This window comes from Schistocerca americana, chromosome 3, assembly GCF_021461395.2.
Source record: "Schistocerca americana isolate TAMUIC-IGC-003095 chromosome 3, iqSchAmer2.1, whole genome shotgun sequence".
Taxonomy (NCBI): domain Eukaryota; kingdom Metazoa; phylum Arthropoda; class Insecta; order Orthoptera; family Acrididae; genus Schistocerca; species Schistocerca americana.
In genome coordinates, this window is record NC_060121.1 from 252,518,166 (window position 1) to 252,544,580 (window position 26,415).

Sequence of the window (26,415 nt, forward strand, 5' to 3'; positions counted from 1 at the left end):
AAATTACTTGATTCCACAAATGGAATACTTTTAATTTCACCTTTTAGAAAAGTTGCATCAACACTGTATCCCACTGCAAAATAATACTTATGTTATTAGAGGCAAGACAGTGCTAGGCCTAAATTGTTTGGAAAATTATGAGTTAAACAGAAGAGCCTGTCATCATCAGCAGACAAACACCATATTGCAGTTTATGAGGTACGCAAGCAGCATCACAAGGGAAACACCCTATTTCATATATTTTTGAGAGACATCAGCTACCAACAGCTCACACCCGTGTTTCTTTCAGCACAAGGCCATGCCTCAGTGGAAAAACTTAACAAGAAACAAGACCAGAAGCAATTGAATGCAATGCAACATTTAAATCATGCAAATGTAAAAAGCTGTGAGGGTATTTACTATCATGCTCCTGAAAAATTGCTAAAAATGGAGTGCACACATTGTAATTAATTGGATGGCAATGCGAGGTGCATGCTTTTAAATCTCTTGACTGGTAGCATGGGAAAATAAACATTTATTTTCTTTAAATAATGGTGCACAACTGCATGCCACAATAGCACATCATACCTATTGCATATCTGAAATTCCTTTATTGCTTTAATACAAATTTGTACTCTTACAGCATGTCAGAAATATAACACATTACATCATGAATTAAGATATGCAGCATGAACAGTCCAGCCACATGCTAATGGCTCTGCACAAGAACATGACACCTGGGACAATGACAAATGTTACTTCATGGCCCAAGTCAATGCAAAAATACACAAAAAATACAAAGCAATTTCTCCTGCTAGCATACTTATCGGAAAGGACATATTAATAACAAATGCACATTTTAGTAGCCAGATGACATTCTGACAATCCCGGTTCTTCGAAACTCAAAAAAGTAACTGAAGCAGCCAAAAGTAACAACAAAGCAATAATATCTAAAAGAAATGTCCACCAGACCTGAGTAGGTGAGTTAACTGAGCATTATTTATAACATTTCCCCTAAAAGCTAGGGCCATGACATCTACCATGACTCCCTCCAGTTGCCATCATGAAACAAGGGAACTCGAGAGACATCGATGTCTGGCGACGTCTCTGGAAATATAACAAGCCTGTCTTCCAACCAGAGCTTTAAAATTTCAGTAATCACATATATCATGTTACTATACCCTGAAGTCGAAGTAAAAGAGAAGTTGAAATACAAAAACAAACAAATTGGAATAAAACTTGGCCCAAAACACAAATCACAACACAGACGTATTCATGAGCATTAGAAATACAATAATCCAAACATGACACATCACATCAACATTCAATTAAGCAAATTCCACTTTCAGCGCACACACACACACACACACACACACACACACACACACACACAGCGAGCTTACCTTACTGATCACCACCACCACCACCAGGTATGTACTGACGTGCACAACGTGCAACTGTAGCAAACTGTTCTTCCTGTGGGTAAGTGGCTCATCTTCCCCAACCACATTTTGAATTATTTGTTTCTTGTCCACAATTGGGGAAAATTCTACTCTTAATGCACTCACCCTTACACCTCTTTCAGTCAAGGCTGATTTTCTTGTCCTGTGTACCAGTTGTAATATTCTAATTTTTTTTCCGTGTAGGTAAGACCTTCCCCATCCCTGTTAGCTACAGCATTACATGCAAACTTCTTTCTATGATTTTTATTTGCTTCCTTATTCCAGGACTACAACGAAGAAATTTCTCACTATGAACAATATTTCACACCACTGGTGTCCTCAAGTTGAGACTCGCGTGCTTCAATAAACAGTGTTTTGGTTGGGGTTGAGCATGGATAACTGTTAGATGAGTACATAATGAAATACTTCAGATACAACTCTTATACAGCACAGTAACTGTCAGGTCTTCCACCTAACTTTATCCCTCTTCATTATCTTTGCTGTACTACTCTCATTTTACCATTGAAAAAACAAATCCTTTTGAGTTTTTTTTTTTTTGTACTTTCTCTGAACAATTCTGGCAGAAGGTGCTCTGTCTTATCAGACATCTCTTACACATGATTCCTGAAATGATCCTTATCCAAGTTATTACATGTTCCAGCACCTCTATTGAACAGCTGACATTTAAGCATGTGTGTGGTGGAAACATTTTTCCTTCGGCAGGTCAATGGCATTTAACTGAACATTTGTAACAAACAGGTATAAGAAGCAGCATATCATTCACACTTAGAAAGCAAAATTTAAAATATCCATAAAACAGGTTGGTTTTTCACACGGTCATCCACTGTCTGCTTTTCCGAAGTACTTTCAGGACATTGTTAACAAAATTGAGAGAGGAACATCCTAAATTTATTAAGTTCAACAAGAGTACACTATTATTTGATGATCTGACATACAGGATAAATGCCACAATGTGAGGTGATGAGATCATAATATGTAGGCTGGACATGCAGTCACACCTAACACTGACATATCTTTGAAGAAGCAGGAGGTAGCAATGTCTTTCGAACTCCAAGCTAACACCAGCTATTCTCTTTCTATTGTGCACACATTATTTATCATTACAAGTGTGAACCAGAGATTATGACACTGACAAAGGTAGCTTTCCGAGTGGCCCTCTCTGGTTTTCTTTGGACTTTTTAAGATGCGAAGGTCAGCGCCTGGATACCAGTTTCCGAAAGTAGTATGCTGCAATGCTCAAAAGAACTTGGTGGCGGCGATGGTGGTGGTGGTGGCACTGTCTTTGAAGATTAGAAGATTTTTGAGCACTTTTAAGTATATAACTTTCTTTAGCTTATTAACAAATTCGTCATGAGCTCAGATGCAGAATAATTAAATTGTGATCAGTGTAGCTGTGATAGCAATTACTACTCTTCTATTCCATATTCGCTGTCACCTGGAAATTTTAAGTAACAAATATGGAATCTTTGTTTTTAATACAAATAACCTCTTTTTCTTTTAATTACTATTCACGTAGGATTATAACTATTCACAGTATATTAAAACTTGGTACAAAAAGGCGAAACATTAAACAGAAAATCAACTGTGTTTTATTATTATTAGGGATTGAACAGCATCATTTAAATGCAAATTTTTTCATTTAACATAATGGCATTTCGTGGCTCTACGAAATTTTAATTTATTTCTGTACGACCAGTAATTAAACATAAAGAAGATATTAATTTTAATACAATTATGACTCCATGTAATTTATTAGCAGTCAAATTTGTTAGCGAGTGTGGTATTCCAACAGAAGCACAAAAGTGTGGTACTAGCAAGACTTTAACTACAGAGTATGATAAAATTCAACTGCGCTACATGCTGAGCTACCAATGAATTTGTTCATCATCTACAAATGTTTCATACTTAACAGCACCCAGAAATCTTCTAACTTTCAAAGGCGAATTTTTGAGAATCGTGTCTTACTGCTTTAAGGAATATATGTCAAGGCACTGACTTTCACTCCTATGAGTAATGAAGAAAATTGGAGGTGGTCTTCAAATGTTTTGCTACATGAGAAACCAAAATTTCGTTGCTTAGTAATGAAAATGCTGTTGAAACAAATAGTACCAAAGATAGGTGCAGTTTCTCAATTTGATTACATCTATTTTGTCACTGTCTGTTACACAAGATGAAATACGCCTTCCTAATATTGCAGCAATTTTGACAAAGGCCAAATATGCGAGACTGCTTCGGCACAAATGGTCATTTTTATGTAGCTCGTTTACATAAAAACACAACAGAATATAATTCATGAAGTAGCAATATCAAATGTCTATTAGGCCTACTACAAGCAAAAAGTTTTAAGTTAGGAAACAGTTTTACACTTCATTCATATGCTCCAGTTTTTCTAGCACGAGATCAGAAAATAGTAGTAGTACATATTTTTATATAAATTTGGAATTTTTGTATCTTCTCCTTCCTCATTCTAACAAACAATCTCGTCATCACTAATTCTGTATCTTTCCTGCCAGTGTTAAAAATTATTCTCCGTTTAACTTCACTAACCCTGCCAGAATCACAGTTTAGTTATCCCGCACTTATTCTTTGGTTACGGTTTATTACATGTTCAAACTGGGAACTGTAAATCTGGCCCTTAGTAGTGTAACGATGTGGCCAGAATTTTATCAAAATTTCATTTTCTTGGGCACACTGAGAAGATACTAAGCAATCTTCCTTACCTGTTACTTTTGTTAATTGTTTATTTTCACTTTGGTAGTCCGAATCAATGGATTTCGCCAATAATATATATATATTTTTTAATTTCTAGGTGCAACGGGGATTCCCTTGGTAAATACATCATGTACACTATCTAAGCATTGAAAAATCAACTTGTGATTCGTTCGGAAATAAACTTGGAACATGTTCATAAATGTCGAAGAACCGACAGGGATAGGTTTCAAAATCATACGAATAAACAATAGACCAATGTGCACTGGATGTGAGGCGCTTTGTGAAACAAGGTTTTTTTCCTTCAAGAATATGATTTTGGCATCCCCTGAAATTGCCACCCAGGGCAGACACCCCGGTTTGCTCCCTGTAAAGCCAGGCCTGTTGTGGTATCAAGTACAACAGAAACCAGCAACCTTCACAGATAAGTATTTCTAGCATGTTGATATTGTAACGAATCTGCATCTGAAGCCCTGGTGATGAACGAGAGCTTCAAAATGTACATTATTGAAGTTAAAATGTACCGAAATGACATAGGTGCAACACACAACTTCCCCTTACAGGAGAGAGGTACTGGCACAATGTAAGCTAAACTTCAAAAAGATCATCTGCACACAATACACGTCCAGAATTGGACATTGTTTCAGACACAGTATTGATCTGGAGGCTAGCAACGCCCGAAGTCTAACATGATTGATAAGTACTGAAAATACACTTCTCTAAAACTTGATCAACATGATATGCAATAGATTGAACATGTCAGAGTAACATGTTAATATCAGTTATATGATGAGTAAAATCAACCACTCTTACTATTTTAACTATCTAATTTCACACTTTAGTTTATTCTCAACAGTGCCGTTGTTTTCCAGTTACCTCTGCGGCATTTAACCCTTTTAGAACAAAATATGAGCAGCAAATTGTGACAAATTTCTGCGAATCATCACTATATTTTTGCAAGTGAAAGTAAGTGTTTCAGTACACACCTGTTACGCACACAATTAGCATGAAGAATTGATTTTCAATGACAAGACCTTGCATTGTTCAAGTCACAAACGCACATCAGAAGGTGATGATAATAGAGATCCCATCTGAAAACTAACTGTTCAAATAGCTATTACACTTTAGGACTCAATGTTTTGCTTTAGTTTATTTTATTATTAAACATGAAAAGCACACGGAACCCATGATACACCAGAAATAACTGGATGCATGAATTTTTATTTATATTTGTGCTTACACAAAAGAAATAAGGTAGGGTAAGTAGATTATTATACAAATTATTGAAAGTCTCGGTAACAACAGAGTTTGTCAAAAGGAAGAAGAAAAAAATGTCTTACCTGGAAAACCTTGTGGTGGTTGACCGGGCACAGAATACTGTGGTCTGAAGTTTGCAAAATTCGCTGCAGAGAAAGCAGCTGGCAACTGTGCAGCTTGGAATGCTCCTGGGAACTGTGAGCTCAGGAGTGCTGCAAGGTATCATCACATATTTAAAGTCAGTATTCCAAAACCACACAGAAGCAAGCAACAGAGGCTATATTTAAAATGATGGAAATAGGAATTACATGTCAACCTCACTTTAAATGCTTAATAATTATTGTGCCTGATGCTTAGATAATAAGCGTAAAGTCTATAAAAACTACACTCCTTAGGTAATGCATCTTTACAAATAGCTTGATGACCAAAAAGATCCTGCTGCACTGCACTGTTCTGTTATGTTGGTTGGTTGGTTTCTTAACAAACAACACAAGAATTGCCATACACCCCCGTCTCTTTCGAGTATGCCGCACTGACACCTGTCTCGGGAAAATGTCAGATGAGGTCGCTTCTGGACTTTAAGTTCACATTCTGGAGGGAACTTGACAGAATTAATCTAAAGTAATTATATCAAAAGGAAAATTCACTCTAGGAAACTACAAAATTATGAGACAATTGCCAGCAAAAATTAGTGCTGCTGACACACACACACACACACACACACACACACACACACACACACACACACACACACACACACACACACAAAAACAACATGTGGCATGTGGACAACGCTATCCTAACTTTTGGAACTATTAAAGCCTCCCTCATGGAAGAGAGGAGGATAGGATGTGGAAAGTTAAAAAAAGAAAGGGCATGTCACCATGTTTCCTTGGCACACTGCTGCTATTTTATAAATGAGTCCCATCAGTCGCTGAGAAGCTCTGTGTAACATTTATTTGTATACTCTCTTGCAATTTTTAAGGGTTTCATTAATTCTTTAACTCTTTTGTTTATAAGTTTTCTAATCAGCATTCTATAAAGTATCTATTGATTTGATCCATAACTTGCTAGCTTTGATCTGCATGGTCCCATAGAACCTGATAAATAAATAATTTTTAAATCAATACTTTTTATATTGGACTAAAAAGTACAAAATAAATTCTCATAGTGCCATACACATTCCTAACCTCATACAGATAATCCTGCAAACTTGTGAATGTGGTACTTTAATAGCTATGAAAATACTTATAAGATTTCGTGTGCCCCATGTTTTTCATTATAAAACTTATCTACATGTGGTTAGGAATCTGCATGGGTCTTTATACTTTTTAGTAGAGCTAAAAAATATTATATTTAAAATCTTTTTATTTAAATAATTATTTTCTGTCTTTTAGTATTGCGTGTGTGAAATTTCAATGGAATTTATGTCTTTTTAGTATTGCGTGTGTGAAATTTCAATGGAATTTACGTCTTTTTAGTATTGCGTGTGTGAAATTTCAATGGATTTTAAACATTTTGATGCAATTATTTTTTAAAAATAATTAGAGCTTTTATTTGTGGTTTCACACATGTAAGAATATGTCAGTATATATTTGTGGTGTCTGTCCTTTTGGACACGTTGGAAAGAAAGACACTTTTTTGATCCAGCAGCTATTATGGATTAATATACAAAGGAATTACAGACATTGGCTGCAAGTGGGCACTGACTGAAATCAACAGTGAGAATTGAAAATTTATGCCAGGTTTGAATTTGGTCCTGCACAAATTCTCAACTTTTCAACTTTCCCCACTGAATTCAGTCAATACCCACTTGCAGCCAATGCCTGTAATTCCTTTGTATCATATGTCAGAATGTCACATATACTGCACACAATCCCTTCCTCCCCCTCTCTGTGTCCATCTCCCATCCCCCCTCCCCCTGCTTAGCTGTATCCAACCACTCGCAAACTGCATGGAACACATTCCAATATTAGCCATGCAACCCACTGGTCCTGCACGGCAACTGAGATGTGTGGTGTTATCTATCTTTTTTGCCCTCATCCACGATCCATCTTTTTTGCCCTCACCCACGATAAGAGAAAGTGAGTTAATATTGCATTGGCATCCATTTCTGGAGGGAAGTTAGTTTAAAATCGACAGCAAAATTTGTACCAAACAGGCAGATAGACATAAAAGTGACTCAATAAAAATGAGTTAAGAAAACAATAAGGGACATGGAGAGGATTCCATAATTGCACTACACGTGAAATATTCGAATAATAAATTTCTGGACAAGCTAAATGAAATCATCCAAAATATCTGGTTAACAGGAGAGATTATGAAGACTGGAAGGCAGCTTGGATCCACCCACTGTACAGAGCAGGTGGGTGATAATTGATGTGAACAACCACAATGAGATTTATCTTGTAACTGTCTGTGACTCAATGTCTGCTCTGTATGGTGAGTAACAATCTATCCTTTTCATAATATTACTGTTAGTTACTCTGGGAGCTTTTGATAAATACAAATGCAATAATGGAAGCACTGGAAATCACAGAAAAGAGTATATTAAGAAAAATTTTGGGAGCAGTTAAACGGCAAACACAATATAGAATATGCCATAATAATTTACATTATAAACGTACTGAAAAAATTCCAGATATGATTATAAAAAGATAAAGCTTTCTGTGGCAACATCCAAAGGATGAACCCCCTGTTCACATACTTTGGTAAATTAAGAATGGGTAACACATGATGCAAAGATACTGGAAGTTACATGGACAAACTCCAAATTGCTCCATGGATACTGAGTAATTACTGCCACTCAGAAAGAAACTATAATACTCTTAAGGTTCCACAAAAAACCCAAGAAGAAGACAAGAGCCACTTTGACAGAAGAAAAGAGGAACATGGAGAAACAATGAGAGACATGTGGAAGAAAGGAAAGGAGAAACAGTTGAAATAACCATAGGCTGCAGTTGTTCATAGGCAAAAGAAGGAGAAATAGGAGACTTTACAATGAAGAGAGACAAAAAAAGGCGAGTCCCTCTCACCCTGATGTATATCCTCCCTGAGGAAGGCACACGACAGTAGACACAAACAGAGTGTGGCACCTACATTCCTGATGGACTATGTGTCTTTGTAAAATGTAATTTTCATTTTAGTATCGTTAATTTCACAGAGGCCAGAGAAGTATGCTTCCTGCCTGCATTCAAATTTAATTCCCCGTTTCCACCCTGTGCTGCCTCTTTTTTTTTTTTTTTTTTTTTTTTTGTTTATTGGCAGTACTTAATATTTAGTCTCTTGAAAGTAAGCATTGCACAGCAATTCAGCCCCGTGAATGTGATGTTCATATGAAGCAATGTGCTGTTAGAGTGTTTTTCTGTTATGAAAACAGCCGTGACAAACTTTCAGAAGAGGTTGCAGAAGCTGTATGGGATGACAACATTGATCACAGTACACTTAGTCAAAGAGCAAGCAGATAATGAGAAGGTGGCAGATCGAGCATTGCACAGACTCCTAACAATGTATGCAGCAAATTCTTAACAAATTATAGTGATCAAAGTGTCAATGCAAGTGGGAGTTTGAGAACTGGAGTGTGTGCAGAATATTGAGACAGTTGACGTTGAAAAACTTCCGTGTCAACAATATTGAAGAATAGACTGTACTCACAACATATAGGAGGCACTGAGTTGCAGACAGATAATTACAACTTTTTCATTGTGCCTGTCTGTGACTCAACGCCACCTATGTGATCAGTAGCAATCTATCCTTTTCATATTATTGTTATTCTATCCTGGACTTTCCACTGTTTGATTTTGAGAAATGAACACTGAAATTACAAAGCTTGGATGGACAACATGCGACACCCCACACATCCACAATTGCTACAGTATGGCTCCATGAACACTCTTCTGAGTTTAAACACTTCCGCTGGCCACCAGAACTCCCCAGACATGAACATGTTTAGCGTATCTGGAATGCCTTGCAATGTGCTGTTCAGAAGAGAGATATCTCCATCCACTTATGGATTTATGGACAGCCTTGAGTGGTTCATGGTGTCAATTCCCTCCAGCACTACTTCTGACATTAATCGAGTTCATGCCATGTCGTTTTGCAGCACTTCTGCATACTCATGTGGGCCCCGCACGATATTAGGCAGATGTACCAGTTTCTTTGGGTCTTCAGTGTTAAGTTGGTAGTTTAAATATTAGGTATCAACTGAATCAGAACAGCTAAACATCCAGAAATATGTCATCAATTACACTGGAAAAATCCTGAATAATCACTACAGTCAAATTCTGGCTTGAAAAGTCTAAGGCTTTGCAAATCTATGGCGTTCAACAATATTTCGCTTAAACACATGCTGTAAAAACGCACAGAATTGTTACACCTCTTTACATAGTTAATGAAGATGCTTTTATAATACTATATAAATATTGTAGCTCAGTGGCTATGTGTTAGTGTCAGATCAGTATTGATTGCTTCTTTCACCTGCAATGAGCTGTATATGTGAAAATGTGAAATTTGAACCATGGGGGTCTCACAAACTGTAGATACTCACAGCAACTGGCTGGGGCAAGTCAGTTCGAAGGTCTGAAGAAGGAAAGGGCATACCGCCTTCAATAGGACCGTGCCTGGTGAAGTGGTATTCAAACCGGATATCGAATCTGGGACTGGTTTAGTTTTATATAGGTATTATGCTGAATGAAGGACCACTTTCTCACACATTTGTATGAAAAATAGTTCCAAAACTAAGCTCTGTTTACCGGCAGCTCCTTGCTGTGATGTTGTTGGAGTTGTAGCCGTACTGCCCGAGGTGGTTGTTGCAGCTAACCTCGAAAGTATGGACCGCTCCGACATTTGCAAACGTTGTGCCACAGGAGGTATCCTTGCTAAAGTAGCTGGTAACCTACTCACATCAGATTTCATATCTGATAACAGTTCTTCCAACTGATTCAGCACCTACAACATAAGATAATACAATATTATTACCATGAATAGCAACAGTCAAACTGCTGGTAATGTATCATAATTCACTAACCTTATGGAGTACAGCATTTGCTGGTTTATTTCCAGCAAGAGACTCTTTAGAGAGATGCTGATGTGATTCAGCAAGACACTCTACTTCTGCAAAACGCGCATTTAGTGACATTGCTGGATGATTAGGATCCTGTGTGAGGTTCAGGTAAGCTGCTCTGCGCAGTTGCTCTTCAATTACAAGCGCCTGTTCCAAAAGCTGTAAGACGAACAACAACAAAAATTGGTGTTGTGAAACAAAGACTAACAATAACAACTTCATAAAGTTTTATATTGCAACAGGCTCAAAAACATCACTTGACATAACAAATGAAAGTCCTAGCCACAGCAGGAATTAGCTGTGTCGTGACTATGTACAGCCCATTTCATTTCAAGGCAGAGCACACAGGATGAGTGTTACCTCTAACAGTTATACCTTAAGATACACAGACAGCTGACTGTATAAACCCTGCTGACTGAAGATCAGTTCTGACCCTACTTTGACCAAATATATTAGTGCATTGTAGATACACAACAATTACTGAAGGGGTCTTGTAAAGATGGAGGAAGAACAAACTTCTCCACAGTTTATAAAAGATTTATTGCTGATTGTATTATTAGGCCGGCAAAAGATACAACAGAAGGCAAAAAACCAACGAAGTTACTACTGCCAACAAAGGAAAGGTGTGAAAGATATTACCAAAGACTTTTATTCACAAAAATAGGGACAAACTGTGACTGAAAAAGTTGAAAAATGTGTTATGGCAATGTAACGAAAATGACCAAGAATGGAGTCCTATACCAGAAGGTACAATTTAAAATACACTTTGTATTTATTAAATTTAATCTTTATGTAATTACATGCATCACAAACTCTAGCAGAAACAGTGTCAAAATTTTTCACAGTTGAAATGTATAAAACTAAAGACTATAATTTTGTCAGGCTTGCTGTTACAGAAAGTGGACATAAGCTAATTGCAGACCCAAAGCCACAATTTATTCAAATTTCCACACCTATAACAACAATAAGCATGCAGCCCTCAGTTTCCACACACTGCATCACACGGTACACACTCGATGGCTAAGGAAAGAGGGTTTGTACAGCTTCATAACACAGAGGCGCTAATAGGCCTAGCACACATTTAATGCATTAAGGATTTTAATTTACTTTTAGTTGTCAATTTTGTATGTTTTCTAAGCAAAATGTCTATGCCGTTTGCTTTTGATTTACGAAGTATTACCACAGCAACTGAGTATTTTCATGTATAACGAAAAGTAACCCTTTGGCGGGTAATTTTCACTGCAGTGGACAGCTTTTGAATTGTCACGTCTTTGGCATTTTGATTCAGTTGTGAGACTGCAACAGCACGAAAGGCACAACACCAGTTGGGAGTGCCCACTGCAGTGGACTGTGTGTATCTGCAGCCTCACAACTAAATTGTGTTTGTTCCCTTCGCTCAGTGTGGTTTCTGATTGAGAAATAACTTATTAACCCTTTTGGCTGCTACAGACAAGCTCTTTACATTCTGTGCTGACAGTGCTTTTGTTACAGCTGTACCACTTGCCAAATACTGGTGCCTGTGCTGAAAGACACTGTTCCAACTGATATGAAATACTTATCATCCTATTTTTCGAAAACTATTAGTTGAAAGACAATTAATTTTTACACATCTTACTGTCTGGTACATTCCCTTGATACGAACTGAATTTCTTTTTGTTATCCATTGTACTTAGTGCACTGCCTTAAGTAAAACACTGCACAAAAATTGCAGAGGTAAAAATGCGTTAACTTTTGTGTAGGTTTAATTTTAGCTTAGAGATTTCAATGGATAAAATGTAGACAGATATCAAAATTTTATTTGGAATTGAGAGCAGAAGGCTATTGCATTTCATTCTTGAGCTATTGGGTTTTGTATCTGGAGGACGGTAGTCAGAGACACGCCCATTCACGTCCTTGCATTGTGAATCGTGGTCAAAACAATTGTCATGTGTCAAACACTTCAAGATAACGAAAATAGGGTTTTCTACAGATGACAGCATGTAATGAGGCACGTGTGTTATATGATAAATACTTTAAACTTTTTTATTCATCAAGATATGGAAGTAACTCTTTCGCAGCAGTAATAGGTTGGCAGCTAAGGAAGCATCCATAGCACTGTAGGAAAATCAAAGAGGTGCATGTATAAATGTCCACAACAACTGAGGATTGGCGTACCACGATGTGTATACACAGAAGGATTAATTGAATGCACATAAATATGCCTGGATGGCTCACTAGGTTTTAGGTTCTATCCCAATTGGTTCTACAATATTTTCTGTTACTCACCACACTTTTCCTCTCGGAGGGGTGGGGGTGGGGCGTAGCCAAATCAAGTTACACCGTGTTTTGGTGTACATCTTGAACTATAGGTCCCCTTCTAACTAGCTGTGTAAATCATTTCAGAGGTAGGGGGAAGCCAGGAGCACACAACCATGCTTAGCAAAGCACCACAGTGTTCAAATCAACCTTTGGGTTGAGCACCATTGTACTTGCTTAACAGCGTACCAAATGCAACACAAAAATACTTCATTAAGAGGAAGAATAGAAGCAAGCCACTTGATTATATCCTTTGCACTGCAATCATTCACCCAGGAATTTTTAAGAGACTTTGCTTATGACCTCAAGTGATATTTCATCCTCTGCTACTTTTCTTTATTACTCTCCCTTTTCACGATTCTTCTTTTAATCTTCATCTTTCTGTATTTCTTCTTTGGCTGAAATCCTTTCAATTTATTATAAGCTCTTTTTAATGTGGTTGTCTTCACCAAATTCCACGGTACTGCCACCTGTTGGTTGGTTGGTTTGGGGAAGGAGACCAGACAGCGTGGTCATCGGTCTCATCGGATTAGGGAAGGATGGGGAAGGAAGTCGGCCGTGCCCTTTCAGAGGAACCACCCCGGCATTTGCCTGGAGTGATTTAGGGAAATCACGGAAAACCTAAATCAGGATGGCCGGACGCGGGATTGAACCGTCGTCCTCCCGAATGCGAGTCCAGTGTCTAACCACTGCGCCACCTCGCTCGGTACTGCCACCTGTCTTTTAAACTAAATTTTTGGTGACGAGTCAAATGTCTTCTTATTTCCATCGTCTATCAAAAACCTTCAACAGTTTTCTTCTGTAATTTTGCTTCATATTCTGCTAAGTGACTGGTCCATTGGCTGCTGCACACTCATTATGTTTGGTGGCAGGAAGATTATTTTGAAATGTCCATCTGCTCTATCAAGAAGGCTTTCTGCGGGTGGGTGCATTGTCCACAATTATCACCACTTTACTGCTTGCTTTCCCTATGGTCTTCTAGTTTTTTTTTTTCCTTGCTTTAAATATGAAAACTGAACCGTACCATGCACAAAACAAAGCAGCAGTCATCCAGGCCTTTGGTTGATCCTTGTAGAAGATGGAAAATTTTCACATTTTTGAAAGCCCGTGGTTTTTTTGATTTTCCTATCAACAGAAGGGGTATTTTGTGACATTCTGTAGTTAGCACGGTAACACGGCCTTTTCTGACCTTAGGGTCTATTAGAAGCTAAAGTTGTATCACACAAAGATACACAAAAATTCAGGGTCATAAGATTCTGTTTCAATTTTGAATTTTTCAATAAAATTTTCTGCTGCTTTTTGATCTGCTAATAGTTTTAAACCACTTAAACTCAACTTACAAATACCATTGCTTGCCTTGAAATTCTGTAGTCAGTGACTGCTCACTTTAAATGAAGGCAAATTGTGATTTTACTGGCTAAAAGAATTGCTTCTTTGCAAACAGTCGGCCCTGAAAGCGGGTTTCCCAATGCTCACCCACTGTAATACAGCCTCTTCAAGCTAACTGTTTTCATTGCTTTCTCAATCAAATCCTATCTTCATTCTCAAGGACAGAGACAGAGTTTAAAATTTTTGACTTGTTTTTATGTCTGAAATTGTTTATCTTCCCATGCTAAACATCTGAGTAAACTTCTTACCACTCAGGCCTTTGTCTAATTGTTCAAGGACTTTTATTTTGTCTACCAGTGATAAGACAACATGTTTCCTTTTAGAAGACATGCCATACAGTAAATCATAACACAAAACAAAGCAAAAGACACAGAAGATGGAACATACAGGGACAAATTGGTGTATACACTCAAGTCAGGGGGCAGACTGATGCAGGTCACACTGAATGATGAGCGGAAAAAAAAAAAAAACAACCAGTGTGTGTCCTGTAGACATTATTCACTGGAAGATTTTGTCGTAATACAGTCGTCTCAGATTGCTTTTAGAGCAATGTTGTATACTGTAATATCTATCAAACAAAACCAACACTCCACCCCCAAAGCAATCCGTACAATTGGGATACAGATAGTTGGAGTTAGGATAATTGGGGTTCTACTGTATGTTGAAGATCTTCTCCATATGAAATACCGATTTTGCAAAAAGATTAGAATGCGTACAGTATGAACATAAAATGAAACTACAGTGCATGCTCATGGAATATGAAATAAGAATGGCAACACTGGAAATAGACAGACAAATTATAGGACTACAACTGGAAGAAATACAAGAATCATGTTTTCAAACTGTCACTTTGTAAATTTCTTCTAATTTGTTGACTCTTTTTTAGTAGGTACTGGAATGTTCTTTTTGGACTGTTTTCGCAACAAATACAATGTCATCTGTTTCAGGTGACTCGTCCAATACATTGACAGGTATATCGTGCAAGACAAATGCTATGACTAATAACTGCTACGCAGTTTAGTTTAAGCCCAAGTCCCATTAACAACTCAGCATTTTGCACATTAGCAAACATTGCCATTGTGTGTGTGTGTGTGTGTGTGTGTGTGTGTGTGTGTGATGATAACGACTAATAAGTACCACTTAGTTAACTGACTTACACATGCTTACTACTATTTCTGCACATTGATGTGCGTGCAGTTGTCTCATTTTAAGCACATGTTCAGTAGTTAAAAATTTAATATAAATTCTCAAGTTATTGCTATCCAAGCCAGAGCATTTCTGTAAGAAGTGTCCAGTCGTTATTGGCTGCTGTTGAATTCTATGTACTTCACTGTTTACTGCAAATATTTCACATTTCCTTTTCTTATTCTGCCACTGTGTGTGTGTAAAATACCTTTGAACAAATCCATTAAATACAAGTCGTCTCCCAGAATTGTGATGGAGATCAGTTATTATCTGTGCTCATTACTTACATACATGGAAACTCCAGGAATGAATGTAACTATATAATGAAAAGGATAGTTTCTACACGCCATGTAGCGGAGATGCTGAGTCACAGAGAGGCACAATAAAAAGACTGTTGCCACACACAGTATTTTGTGACAGTCTTTTTGTTGTGCCTACCTGCGACTCAGCATCTCCGCTATATGGCGAGTACCAACTCTCCTTTTCATAAAGTCATTGGTAGAGGGTACTTTTCTCAACCCCTCCAGATGTATAGCACATTTACAGTGTGTGTGCAGACAAGAGAAAGAAATTCCCGGATTTCCCGGTCATAGATACACTTTTTTTCTGGGTGACAATGCTCTATGCCCCAAGTGAAAGTACATTTTTCCACGTTAAGTGATAATATACTTTCCCTCAGTGCAGTAAAACATAACAATCCTTTAAATGGTACACCAAAATGTAAGAAGTTACAATACCCATGTTACGTTATGGAAACGAGACGATTGTAGCACTCTGAGTTGCCTGGCAGTGAACTCCAAATTCAAGAAAATATGGGGGCAATAACATGTATGCTTGCTTTGCGAAATACGACTACTAGATGATATTTTTCCATCAAGAAAAGTTAAGCTTTCACATATAATAATGGTCATCACAAATTTTTGCTGTTTTTTCCAAGGGCATGGTCAGGCAGAATCCTAAGAGCACAGCATAAAATGCAGCAGCCAAATATTTCTGACAAGCATGACTGTAAATTCTGCTGCTGTGCACCAAACATTTTGTGGGTTACCTGGGCGATTACACGTTCCAACGAGCACTTCAGCTTCACCATAGAAATGCGGATTATACGTGAAATGCTCACGAACCAACCTTGCACATTTTTCCATCGTTACTACATAATGTGTAATCTATGAACACACTGTGATTCAAGAAAGTCATCGTACATTCTCACTCTTTTTGCCAATGTCACACCCATCAAAAGCAATCTGTTGTTACACAGTATTGCGTTGTCTTCGTCCTACATCCCTTGACACATTTTGCTGTCGGTAGATGCTTCTACGTGCATTTTGTTTCATTGTTGTGAACAGTATTATTTTTCAGTAGATGGCTAAAGTCAAATTCTTTGTTAGAGTATCAGTTCTTACCAGTCAAAATTACTGAAGTTTAAATATCAACTAAAATAATGAAAAATTCCCAAAATCAAAATCCTAGGTGAAAAAATTCCCAGGTTTTACCTGGGGCATATACAACCGGATTTAGTGTACAAAAATTTAAGACCATTTTATTGGTAAAATATTGGTATTTTTACTCTGTATTATGGCATCTTTTAGATCAAAATTTGATTCTGAAGCTGTTAACGGCCCCAAAACCACCTAAATTTTGAATTCATAAAGCCCCCCAGAGGTACATTCTGTGATCCCGTATTTTACAGTGACCAAAGGATTATTTCCATCAATGCCCATTTTGCAATGTAAACTGCCTTTATGGGTAACACTGAACTCTAAGTGGATATGTTTATGTGAGGCACTATGTTTACATTAGTATTCTTCAAAGCATTTAGCCAATTGTTTGTATTCACAACAACTTCACCTTTTTCATTTCTAGTAGCAATAGCACTGTTAACATGTGTTGTAGGTGTAGGTTTTTGCTGCTTCAGTAATGCCACCTGTCAGCTGGTATTTTTGGGCCACCAGCTGCAAATTGGTAACACCTGGTAAGCATTTATAACTCTCACATAAAAAGGGACCACTTACTTGACTTGTTTGGCATTATTGTAATCACGAAATGTCCTTTTATACTCTGAGCTCCTTAAAATGCCTATAAAAGTTAGAAGATACTATTTTGTGACACATTGCATATGCAGCTGTGATATTTAGAAAGGGCGCCTCTTTTTGGGCCTTTACCCCAATAATAACAAGATGTCCTTTTTTGAAAACTGACACAAATGTGACTCCTGTTGGATTCACGCAACTTTTGAATCAGAATGAAATTAATTACTAAATCATACAAAAAAATCAAAATTTGAATTTAAGACATTACCAAAAGTTTTTGCTTGTACTGAAAATTTTACTTCTCCAACAAGAGGTCTCTTTTTCACTTTTAGTTGCACATTTTGAATTTCAGCAGCGTGGGAGTGGCAAATTTACGTATTTACCTAACTTTTGTGCTAATAACAATTTCTTTATTATTTACTTCTACCCAACTTGCATTTGCACAAAGCAAAAGCGGTGTTTTGTAATGTCACTAGCTTCAGAACTGACGACTGCAGTGCAACTCTAAATTTAAATCTTCCGTAAACAAGTACTTTCGTTATTTAAAAAAGTTTCATTTCTGCATGTTTCACAAAATGAACTTTCACTGAACATCAATAAAAATGTTCATTCCATTTTGTATTTCTGGAGACTATGTACCACGGTTCGCTGGAAACGTAGGAAATGAGGCAGCAGATGAAGATACCCCTGCGGAAACACTGTAGAACAATGTGTTGTCTGCCCAAATGCTATCACCTTACTACTGAGCTAAAAGATCTTTAAATTTACACAACTGATTAGTGATGAATTGCAGCTGGAAACCTTTTCTTGGAACACAAAAACTTTTCGTTTCATTTCGAGCTCTGACCTTGTAGTGATGTACACCTCCATATTTTAACTATTTCGAAGCGCAACTTCACAAGTTATCTCTCTGTAGAGGCAGCATTTGAAAGTTTTGATAGTCACTTCTATAACGACGTGGAATTTAATCTGCACAGGCTATTTACACACCAATGAGAGTTCTTGTTCCCTCATGTACTAAATCACCACCCTCACACTTAAAATAAAAATATTAAGCCTTCATAAAATAACACCACAATGAGTAAAATATACGCCAACTATAAAAATTGCTTGCTATGGAAAAAGCATTGGAAACTTAGTGCCTACAACAGAAATCCAATTTATTTATCTGCCAGTGGATGATATGCTTACACGCACTACTGCATTGCTTTGTAAATTGTGACAATTATCACATTCTTCTTAGAGTCACAATATTAGCTTACATTTCAATTTAATCATTGGAAGTTATTTTTCTCCTCTTTATTGGTTCGTAGTAGGTGCAGAAGCCTACAAGTGTGCTTATGGAAAAACTATATATAAGAAATAAACAATAATTATAATAAACACTATGTTCTTGTTTCAGTTATTAAGCATATACTTTAACGTGACAGCTTTAAGTAGGGGGGTCTGAAATGTGGTCGTTTCAGATACCACAAGATGTCTGGTCCGATTTACCACATTTACAACAATGGCGACTTAAGCCAAAAACTGTGTAGTAACCATTATTGAATGCTTTATGTACTCCACTTTGTTGTGGTTTGTGCATTACTTGTTTTGTTTTCTTAATTGAAAATTATTTAAGAGACTAAACCTAGTCTATCATAAGGTTTGAGTATGATTAATGTAACACCAGAAGCGATAATTAGAAGCTTTTACAAAAAGTAAATTAAATTACCTTAAATCTCCTAGCCAAAAACTTGTTTTTGATCTCTAGGAAGTTGCCTTTGCCAACATCCATCTTGAAGGGCTCGTTGATAATGGCAAACCGAATGTCATTCTGGATATCTTGCCACCTTCCATAACCATGTGTTACAATCCCAGCCAACAGCCAATAATCATGTCTGAAAAGGGAATATTTGTAAGATGTTCTTCACAAAATGGTGAGAAAAAAAAAAAATGCATTTTGTATCAACATGAAGAAAATCTTAGCTCTTGCTATTATAGCGTATTTCAAAAAGAGAGCAGCTAATAATTTGTTATATACTAGCTTTTAAAACATAAAACATTTGAAACAATCTCATATGTCAGTAGTTTGAATGAAACCCAGGGCTTCCCCAGATACATCCACACATTAGCCATGCCACAGGGATCTATTCTAGAAGTCCAGGAAGATCTCTAGTCCCTTCTCAAATCCTTAGGTCAATCCCAGAAACCCCCCCCCCCTCCCATATATATCTCTCTCTCTCTCTCTCTCTCTCTCTCTCCCCTCCCCCCCCCCCCCCCCCCTTTCCTCAATCATTTGAACTCCCTGCGCTGCTGCCTTCAACATGCTTACTGAGGTAAATAAACCCAACCACCCAGGACACCTTATTGTGGCTAGTTACTGTGCCACCATAGAATCTCTGCCCTTGTGGACCAACACCTTCTGCTATCCTCCTGTATAAAAGACATAAAACATTTCCTCCATTGCGTCTCTACAGTTCCTGTTCCTTTACTACCCTGTGCTTTGCTTGTCACTGTCAAGGACCAAGGCCTTGTTGCTACCGAACACTACCTTTCTCAACATCTGACTGACTTCAGACTTACAATCTCCTTCCCAGTCACAAACAAGCTATATCCCAACCCACAATTACTTCTGCTTTGAAGGCATCACCTACAAAAAAAATCTGTGATAAATAATAGGTGCCTGCATGGCACCATCCTATGCAAACTTATTCATGGGCCATCTAGGGAAACCTTCCTAACAACCCAGAACCCCAAACCTCTTACCTGGCTAAGATTTACTGATGTCATCTACATGACCTGGCCTAAGGTTGAGGATACCCTATCCCTGCTTCCCATTTGTTTCGCCTGATCCTTCCCAACCCTACAAGCCACCTTCTTTGATGTTGACCTCCACCGCAGGATGGCCACATTAATACCTCTGTCCACGTCAATCAACGTACCTTCACTGATAGTTGCCAGCAGTTCCATATCAAGAAATCCTTTCTACACAGCCTAGCCAGTTGCGGTCTTTGCATCTGTAGTGATGAGCGGTGTCTCTCCACATATACCAAGCATTTCACTGGAGATCTTCACAGATCGAAATTACCTTCCCAACCTTGTTCAGAAACAGATTTCCATTGCCTTCTCTCTCCAGTCACCTACTATCCACCACATATCTATTGTCTGGCCACAAAGGAGTAATCCTCTTGTGAATCTGTACCACTCAGGACTGGAGCAACGATATCACATTCTCTGCCGAAGAATTGATTACCTCCCTTGGTGCTCTGATATGAGAAATATCCTCCCCTATCCTATCACAGTGGTGTACTGTCGCCTATCCTAACCAAGGCACAAAAATGACTTTTCAATGTGCACCACGTTTTGATTTTTAGCACACAAAAACAAATACACAGTACACTATATTCTCCGTCAGTGTTTTGACTGGCTTTCATCCTGCCACGAAATGAGAAATGTCCTATCCACTATCCTGCCCATAGTGATATTCTGCCACCCATCGAACCTACACAATATCCTCGTCTGCCCATACACAACCCCTGTTCCCAACTCCTTGCCTCATGACTCATATCCCTGTAATAGACCTAGATGCAAGACCTGTGCCAAACATCCTCCCACCACCACCACCACCACCACCACCACCACCACCACCTACACCAGTCTGGTCACGATCATCAACTATCCCATAAAATGCAGGGCTACCTGTGAAACTAGTCATGTGATCTGCAAGCTAAGCTGTAACCACTGTGCTCCATTCTATATGGGCATGAAATGAAATGAAATGTCGTGTGACGAGGGCCTCCCGTCGGGTAGACCGCTCGTCTGGTGCAAGTCTTTCGATTTGACTCCACTTCGGCGACTTGCGCGTCAATGAGAATGAAATGATGATGGTTAGGACAACACAACACCCAGTCCCTGAGCGGAGAAAATTTCCGACCCAGCCGGGAATCGAACCCGGGCCCTTAGGATTGACAGTGTCGCGCTGACACTCAGCTACCGGGGACGGACTATATGGGCATGACAACCAATGAACTGTCTGTCCGCATGAATGGCCACTGGCAAACTGCAGCCTACAAACCATTGGACCACACTGTTGCAGAGCATGTCGTCCAACAAGATGTCCTTTATTTCAATGACAGCTTCACAGCCTGTGCCATATGGATCCTTCCCACCAACACCAGTTTTTCTGAAATGCGCAGGTGTGTAATGTGTAATGTGTAATTTTTTCCACTATGTGTGTGTATTTTTTTCACATCGATAGAGTTGTCTTAAAAAATCCCTGGGCAGCAATATGTTCTCATTACTTAATCTTACAGTTCGAGAAATTGTTTTGGACTTAAGCAGTGTGGCAATATTAACAATTTATTTATTATTAATTGTGTCTTTTTAACTTGCATTTGTGCAAAATGAAATACTTTCTTCTAGAAAGTCACTAGGTCATGAATTGACAATGCAACTGAACTTAACTTGATGCGCAAAATGTTTCTGAGTCAATGCTCATCTTAGTTCATGCCGAAAAGATCCAAGATTAATATTTATACAAGGCAGATTTGTGTGTTCAGCTTGATATTAGATTTATGCTAGTCAAAGATTGATTACTTGACACAAAGGATCCTAAGTATATTTTGTTAATATTCAAACAATGGAAAATCCAGGATGGAATGTAACAGTACCGAGCATCTCCGTTATACGGTTTTGTTAATATTCTTCAGAGTGATAAATGCAAACCTCTGCAAGTTATGAAAACATAAGCTTCACTATGACAAGCTGAAAGTTTACGTTAAGGACTCCCCTCCTCCCCCAATACCGTTCAAATATTGTATCAGTCATTCCCTGAACTGTCAGACTTACTTGTTTGTTTGTTCGTTCGTTCGTTCAAGTGTACCTCTCAGCATAGGAGTGTTTTTTATGTTGTACACATTACCCACACAATTTTTCTTTGCTGGTTACAAAGTGTGGGATCATCCAAGCAGATAGAATAGTTTTGTTGCTAAGAGTTGTGTGGGACAACAAGAATAGTCTATGATCATTCACTGCTGGATAAAAAAACCTCTACACTTCACCATACATTACTGTCTTACACTATGCATATCCCTTGTTTTCAAAAGTAATCTACCCACCGTCCATCAGACATCATCTTGCTTAATTATTACTGGGAATTCATTTATGATATATTCACCTGACTATATGCCCTACCCATTTCCATTTCATTTTCTGTCTTCTGGTTGTCAGTCACACTTCGATAGTTTAGCTTCCTGGAAAGCAAAGGTCTCTGGCTGAGACCTGGTCCGGCACACAGTTTTGCTCTACCAACAAGTTTTTTTTATTCACTTGTTTGTTTTCCTGTCTCTCCTAATAATTTCCATCATGCATTTCTCCTTCCAAAAGTTTACCCAGGATCCGACCTTGGGAAGGGGGATAGGAGAGGGGGATGGGTGGGATGAGAGGGTAGAGGGAAGAGATGCAGTGGCAATACACGTTAGTTTTGCACTCAATGGTAAAATAGTTTCGAGATTTCACAGCAAATGGGTCTTGACAAATTTGCCACTAGTCAGTATCCTTTCCATAATCTGCTTGTCTTCAAAGCTACTCTGAACTGATGCATGTCTCTGTGACAGGGCACGATTGAGAGTTCACTTTGCAAACATGCCCACATCACCTCCACTAACTGAGCCACTCTCACATTCTCAATGGTCTTGTCCATCACTCTCACTGACTTGCTGACAAGAGAAATAACCCCTAGCTTTGTGCAGAAGATTTGCAAAATGTTAAGCCAAACATGCTGAGCTAATAATTGCTGAAATTTTCCTCATGAATTAAGGGGTACACGGGTGGATGGCATGCATATGACCAAGAGGACTATCTAATCACACACTGAATAATAATACTAAGGCTATACACATAGGCATTTTCCCCCCAAACTATATTTCCTGTACTGACTGTGCTTACACGCAACTTGAGAAGTCTGATGCCACCTGTTGTTGACTATTTATGTAACTCGTCGAAATACATAAGTTTAAGTTTTTGTAAATATTATCATATCAAAATTTTGTTAAATGATTATACGTATGGAATCATTTGTCATCAAAGTACAGTAACAAAATGAATGCTTTTGTATTGGAAAATCTTTGTAAACAACACTTATTTTGTGAATGTCAACAGGGTGTTTTAGCACATTCGACGTAACTGTTGTGTGATGGGCATGCTGCAGTTGGAAGGCGGTTAGCTATGGATACAAGTGGATATGTGATAAAATGCTGAGCACAAGCAATGGGCAATATCAAGAGCACTGTCTGGTATAGAATATGCCCACACCATTACTCCAAGAGATCCAATACGATTAATAAAACATGGACTTGCTCAATGACAAAGCTGGAGGCACTACTAACATCTTTCTATGTATCAACAGCTTCAGTACCATGTTGAACAACTTTTATACCTCAGTTTCGCACCACACAGTTTTGTAGACTGACCGCTCATGAACTACATACACATAAAAATTGAGAATATAATATATAATGCTTTAAATGAACTTCAGCTGTGTTTTATCCATGTGGAATGTTTCATCCCGAACTAGAATCTGTTGTTCTGCCCTGAATTAATCATGAGACAGTTATTTCAGTAATTAATCACTGGAAGAATTAGTAGAACATCCATTCACATAGTTGATGGCTTATAACTATGTAAGGAGAATAGTTATGTTGTATTGCACTTGGGATCTCTTACAGTAGAAGGATGTTTTTTTTTGGCACTACATTGCACCTACGTAGGCGGCATAGTTGGAACAATTATGCTCAATGCAGTGCTATTGTGATCATATGAATACAATGTGACTGTGCTGACAATTTTATGAGTGAATTCATTTCTGCTACATTTCCTTGATACTGCTGTGCTGTGCTGTGAGTAAATCGGCATTGCAAATACTTGTGCTTACTTAAATTCTTATGAAAAGTGTTTTATGAAATCAAACAATGGAAAATCCAGGAAGAGATGTAACAATATTATGAAAAGGAAAGTTGCTACTTACCGTATAGCAGAGATGCTGAGTCGCAGATAGGCATAACAGGAAGACTGTCACAAATAAGATTTTGGTCAGTGAGGCCTTCGCCAAAAATAGACAACAAATGTCGCCCCCCACAACTGCAGTCGAGTGTGTGTGTGTGTGTGTGTGTGTGTGTGTGTGTGTGTGTGTGTGTGCGTGCACCGTCTATTTTTTAAGAAGGGCCTTGCTGGCCGAAAACTTATTTGTGTCAGTCTTTCTGTTGTGCCTATATGTGACTCAGCATCTCCCCTATATGGTGAGTGGCAACTTTTCTTTCCATAATATAGTGTTTTATGAAATTTGTTTTTAAATGTTATTGTGTGCATTCTTTTGGAAGGGATAATAATTTCATCCAACTTTTATGTATTGCTGTGTAAATACATACTGTAAAGTCATGATCATGACCAGTCCAGGTTTGAGTGAGGTATAGAATTAAATGTGTCTCTGTACGGCTATAACTGGAATTTTTGACATATGAGTGAGGGGAAGAGCTAAAAATTTTAATTTTGAGACAAATACTAATTTTGAAACATTTTGGCATTACTTTAAGAGTCTTTTCTTATGCTAACTATATGCTTCAATAGACATTTCAAAATTATTAATACATATAGTATTTTATATACTGTCAGAGACCTGTTCCCCTACAATGGATCAACTAAGCTTCTAGATTCTGATGATACACATGGGAACTAGCCACAAGTCAAAGCTGGTCATGCAATGTGTGTTCCAATAGCGTAACTGGCACTGAAATGGTCTGAGATTGAAACGTTAACCAACATTCATAATGGCATATGATCCAGTAATCTTAAATACAGGATGTTTCCTTTATCTGATGACCACCTGCCTGCAGTGTTGCAGGCCGGCCACAGAAGCTGCGCCTGCCGGTCGAATGGGTCCCGCTTGACTGTACTGCAGCCCCCTTTTTTGGGTTTTAGCCTGAAGGCTGTACAAACATACGTGCCTTGTCGGCCAGTGTCATTCGAGCAGAGAGCAGGCATCATGAAAGTAACAATGAAGTTTGCGAACGCAACAATGGCAACAGTGAATTATTCAATTCCACAATGAGTGTTTATTTACGATTCCTATGTGCATACAGAGTTCACTCATACTGTTCAGAGGGCGTTTGAACCCAAATTTCCAGGTGTTCGAGTCCCGAGTCGTGATACAGTTCACAAATTAGTGAATAAATTTTGTGAAATGGGAAGTGTTCAAGACAAGAAGTGTAAATGAGAAAGTACAATGCTCACAGGAGCTCCCCCAAAAAGTCAAACATCTTTCACAGCAAACACAAAAATTTAGCACCTCTGTACGAAGAGGTGCTAAGCTGCTTGGGCTAAGGCTCTATAAAGTATCAATAGTAAAAGGACTTCGACCTGGTGATCCTGGCACAGGGTAAAGTTTTGCGAATTGGTTTTAAAACAAGTGCATGACTGTGAAATGGATCATCATCTCATTCTGTTTTCTAGGTTCCATTTACATGGGTGTGTAAATTCCCAAAACTGTCAACAATGGAGCGCAGATAGACCTATTGTGCTTCATGAGGAACCCCTTCATGATTAGAAAATAGAGGTGTGGTGTGCAGTTATTGTTGACAGAATAATAGGCCCAATTTTTTTTAATGACACAGTTACAAGTGAAACAGTATTACGAGAAGGAAAGGTGCTAAACACATAGCAGAGATGCTGACTCACAGATAGGCACAACAAGAAGATTTTCACACTTAAAGCTTTCGGCCAATGGCCTTTGTCAACAATAGGCACGCACGCAGTCTCAGGCAACTGAAACCACACTGTGAGTAGCAGCGCCAGTGCATGATGGGAATGGTGACTGGGTGGGGGAGGGATTGTATGGTGAGATGGTGAGGATGGCAGACAGTGAAGTGCTGCAGACTGGGTGGCGGGCAGGGGAGAGTTGGGGGAGGGGGGGGGGCATTTGGAGGGAAGTATTGGAAAGTAGAGAAATAGGGAGAAAAAGAGAGTAATAGATGAAAAATAAATAAGTAAAAGACTGGGTGTGGTGGTGGAA

The 26,415-nt window shown here is 38.3% G+C and overlaps 1 protein-coding gene across 4 annotated transcripts in view; it reads right to left on the reverse strand.

The window, feature by feature from the left end:
- LOC124607291 (chromodomain-helicase-DNA-binding protein Mi-2 homolog) overlaps nt 1-26,415 on the reverse strand; it is a 164,418-nt gene that overhangs the window by 1,238 nt on the left and 136,765 nt on the right. For 3 of the 4 annotated variants that reach the window (XR_006978802.1, XR_006978803.1, XR_006978801.1), the window contains exons 34-38: nt 19,084-19,249; nt 10,435-10,629; nt 10,160-10,355; nt 5,492-5,620; nt 952-1,086 (exon numbers count right to left, since the gene is read on the reverse strand). Coding sequence is in view for 1 of the 4 variants with exons in the window: in XM_047139578.1 (XP_046995534.1) it covers nt 5,492-5,620; nt 10,160-10,355; nt 10,435-10,629; nt 19,084-19,249 (686 nt within the window). In the remaining 3 variants the exon portion in view is untranslated. The remainder of the gene's footprint in view (nt 1-951; nt 1,087-5,491; nt 5,621-10,159; nt 10,356-10,434; nt 10,630-19,083; nt 19,250-26,415) is intronic. The other variant, XM_047139578.1, reaches the window with a different exon arrangement.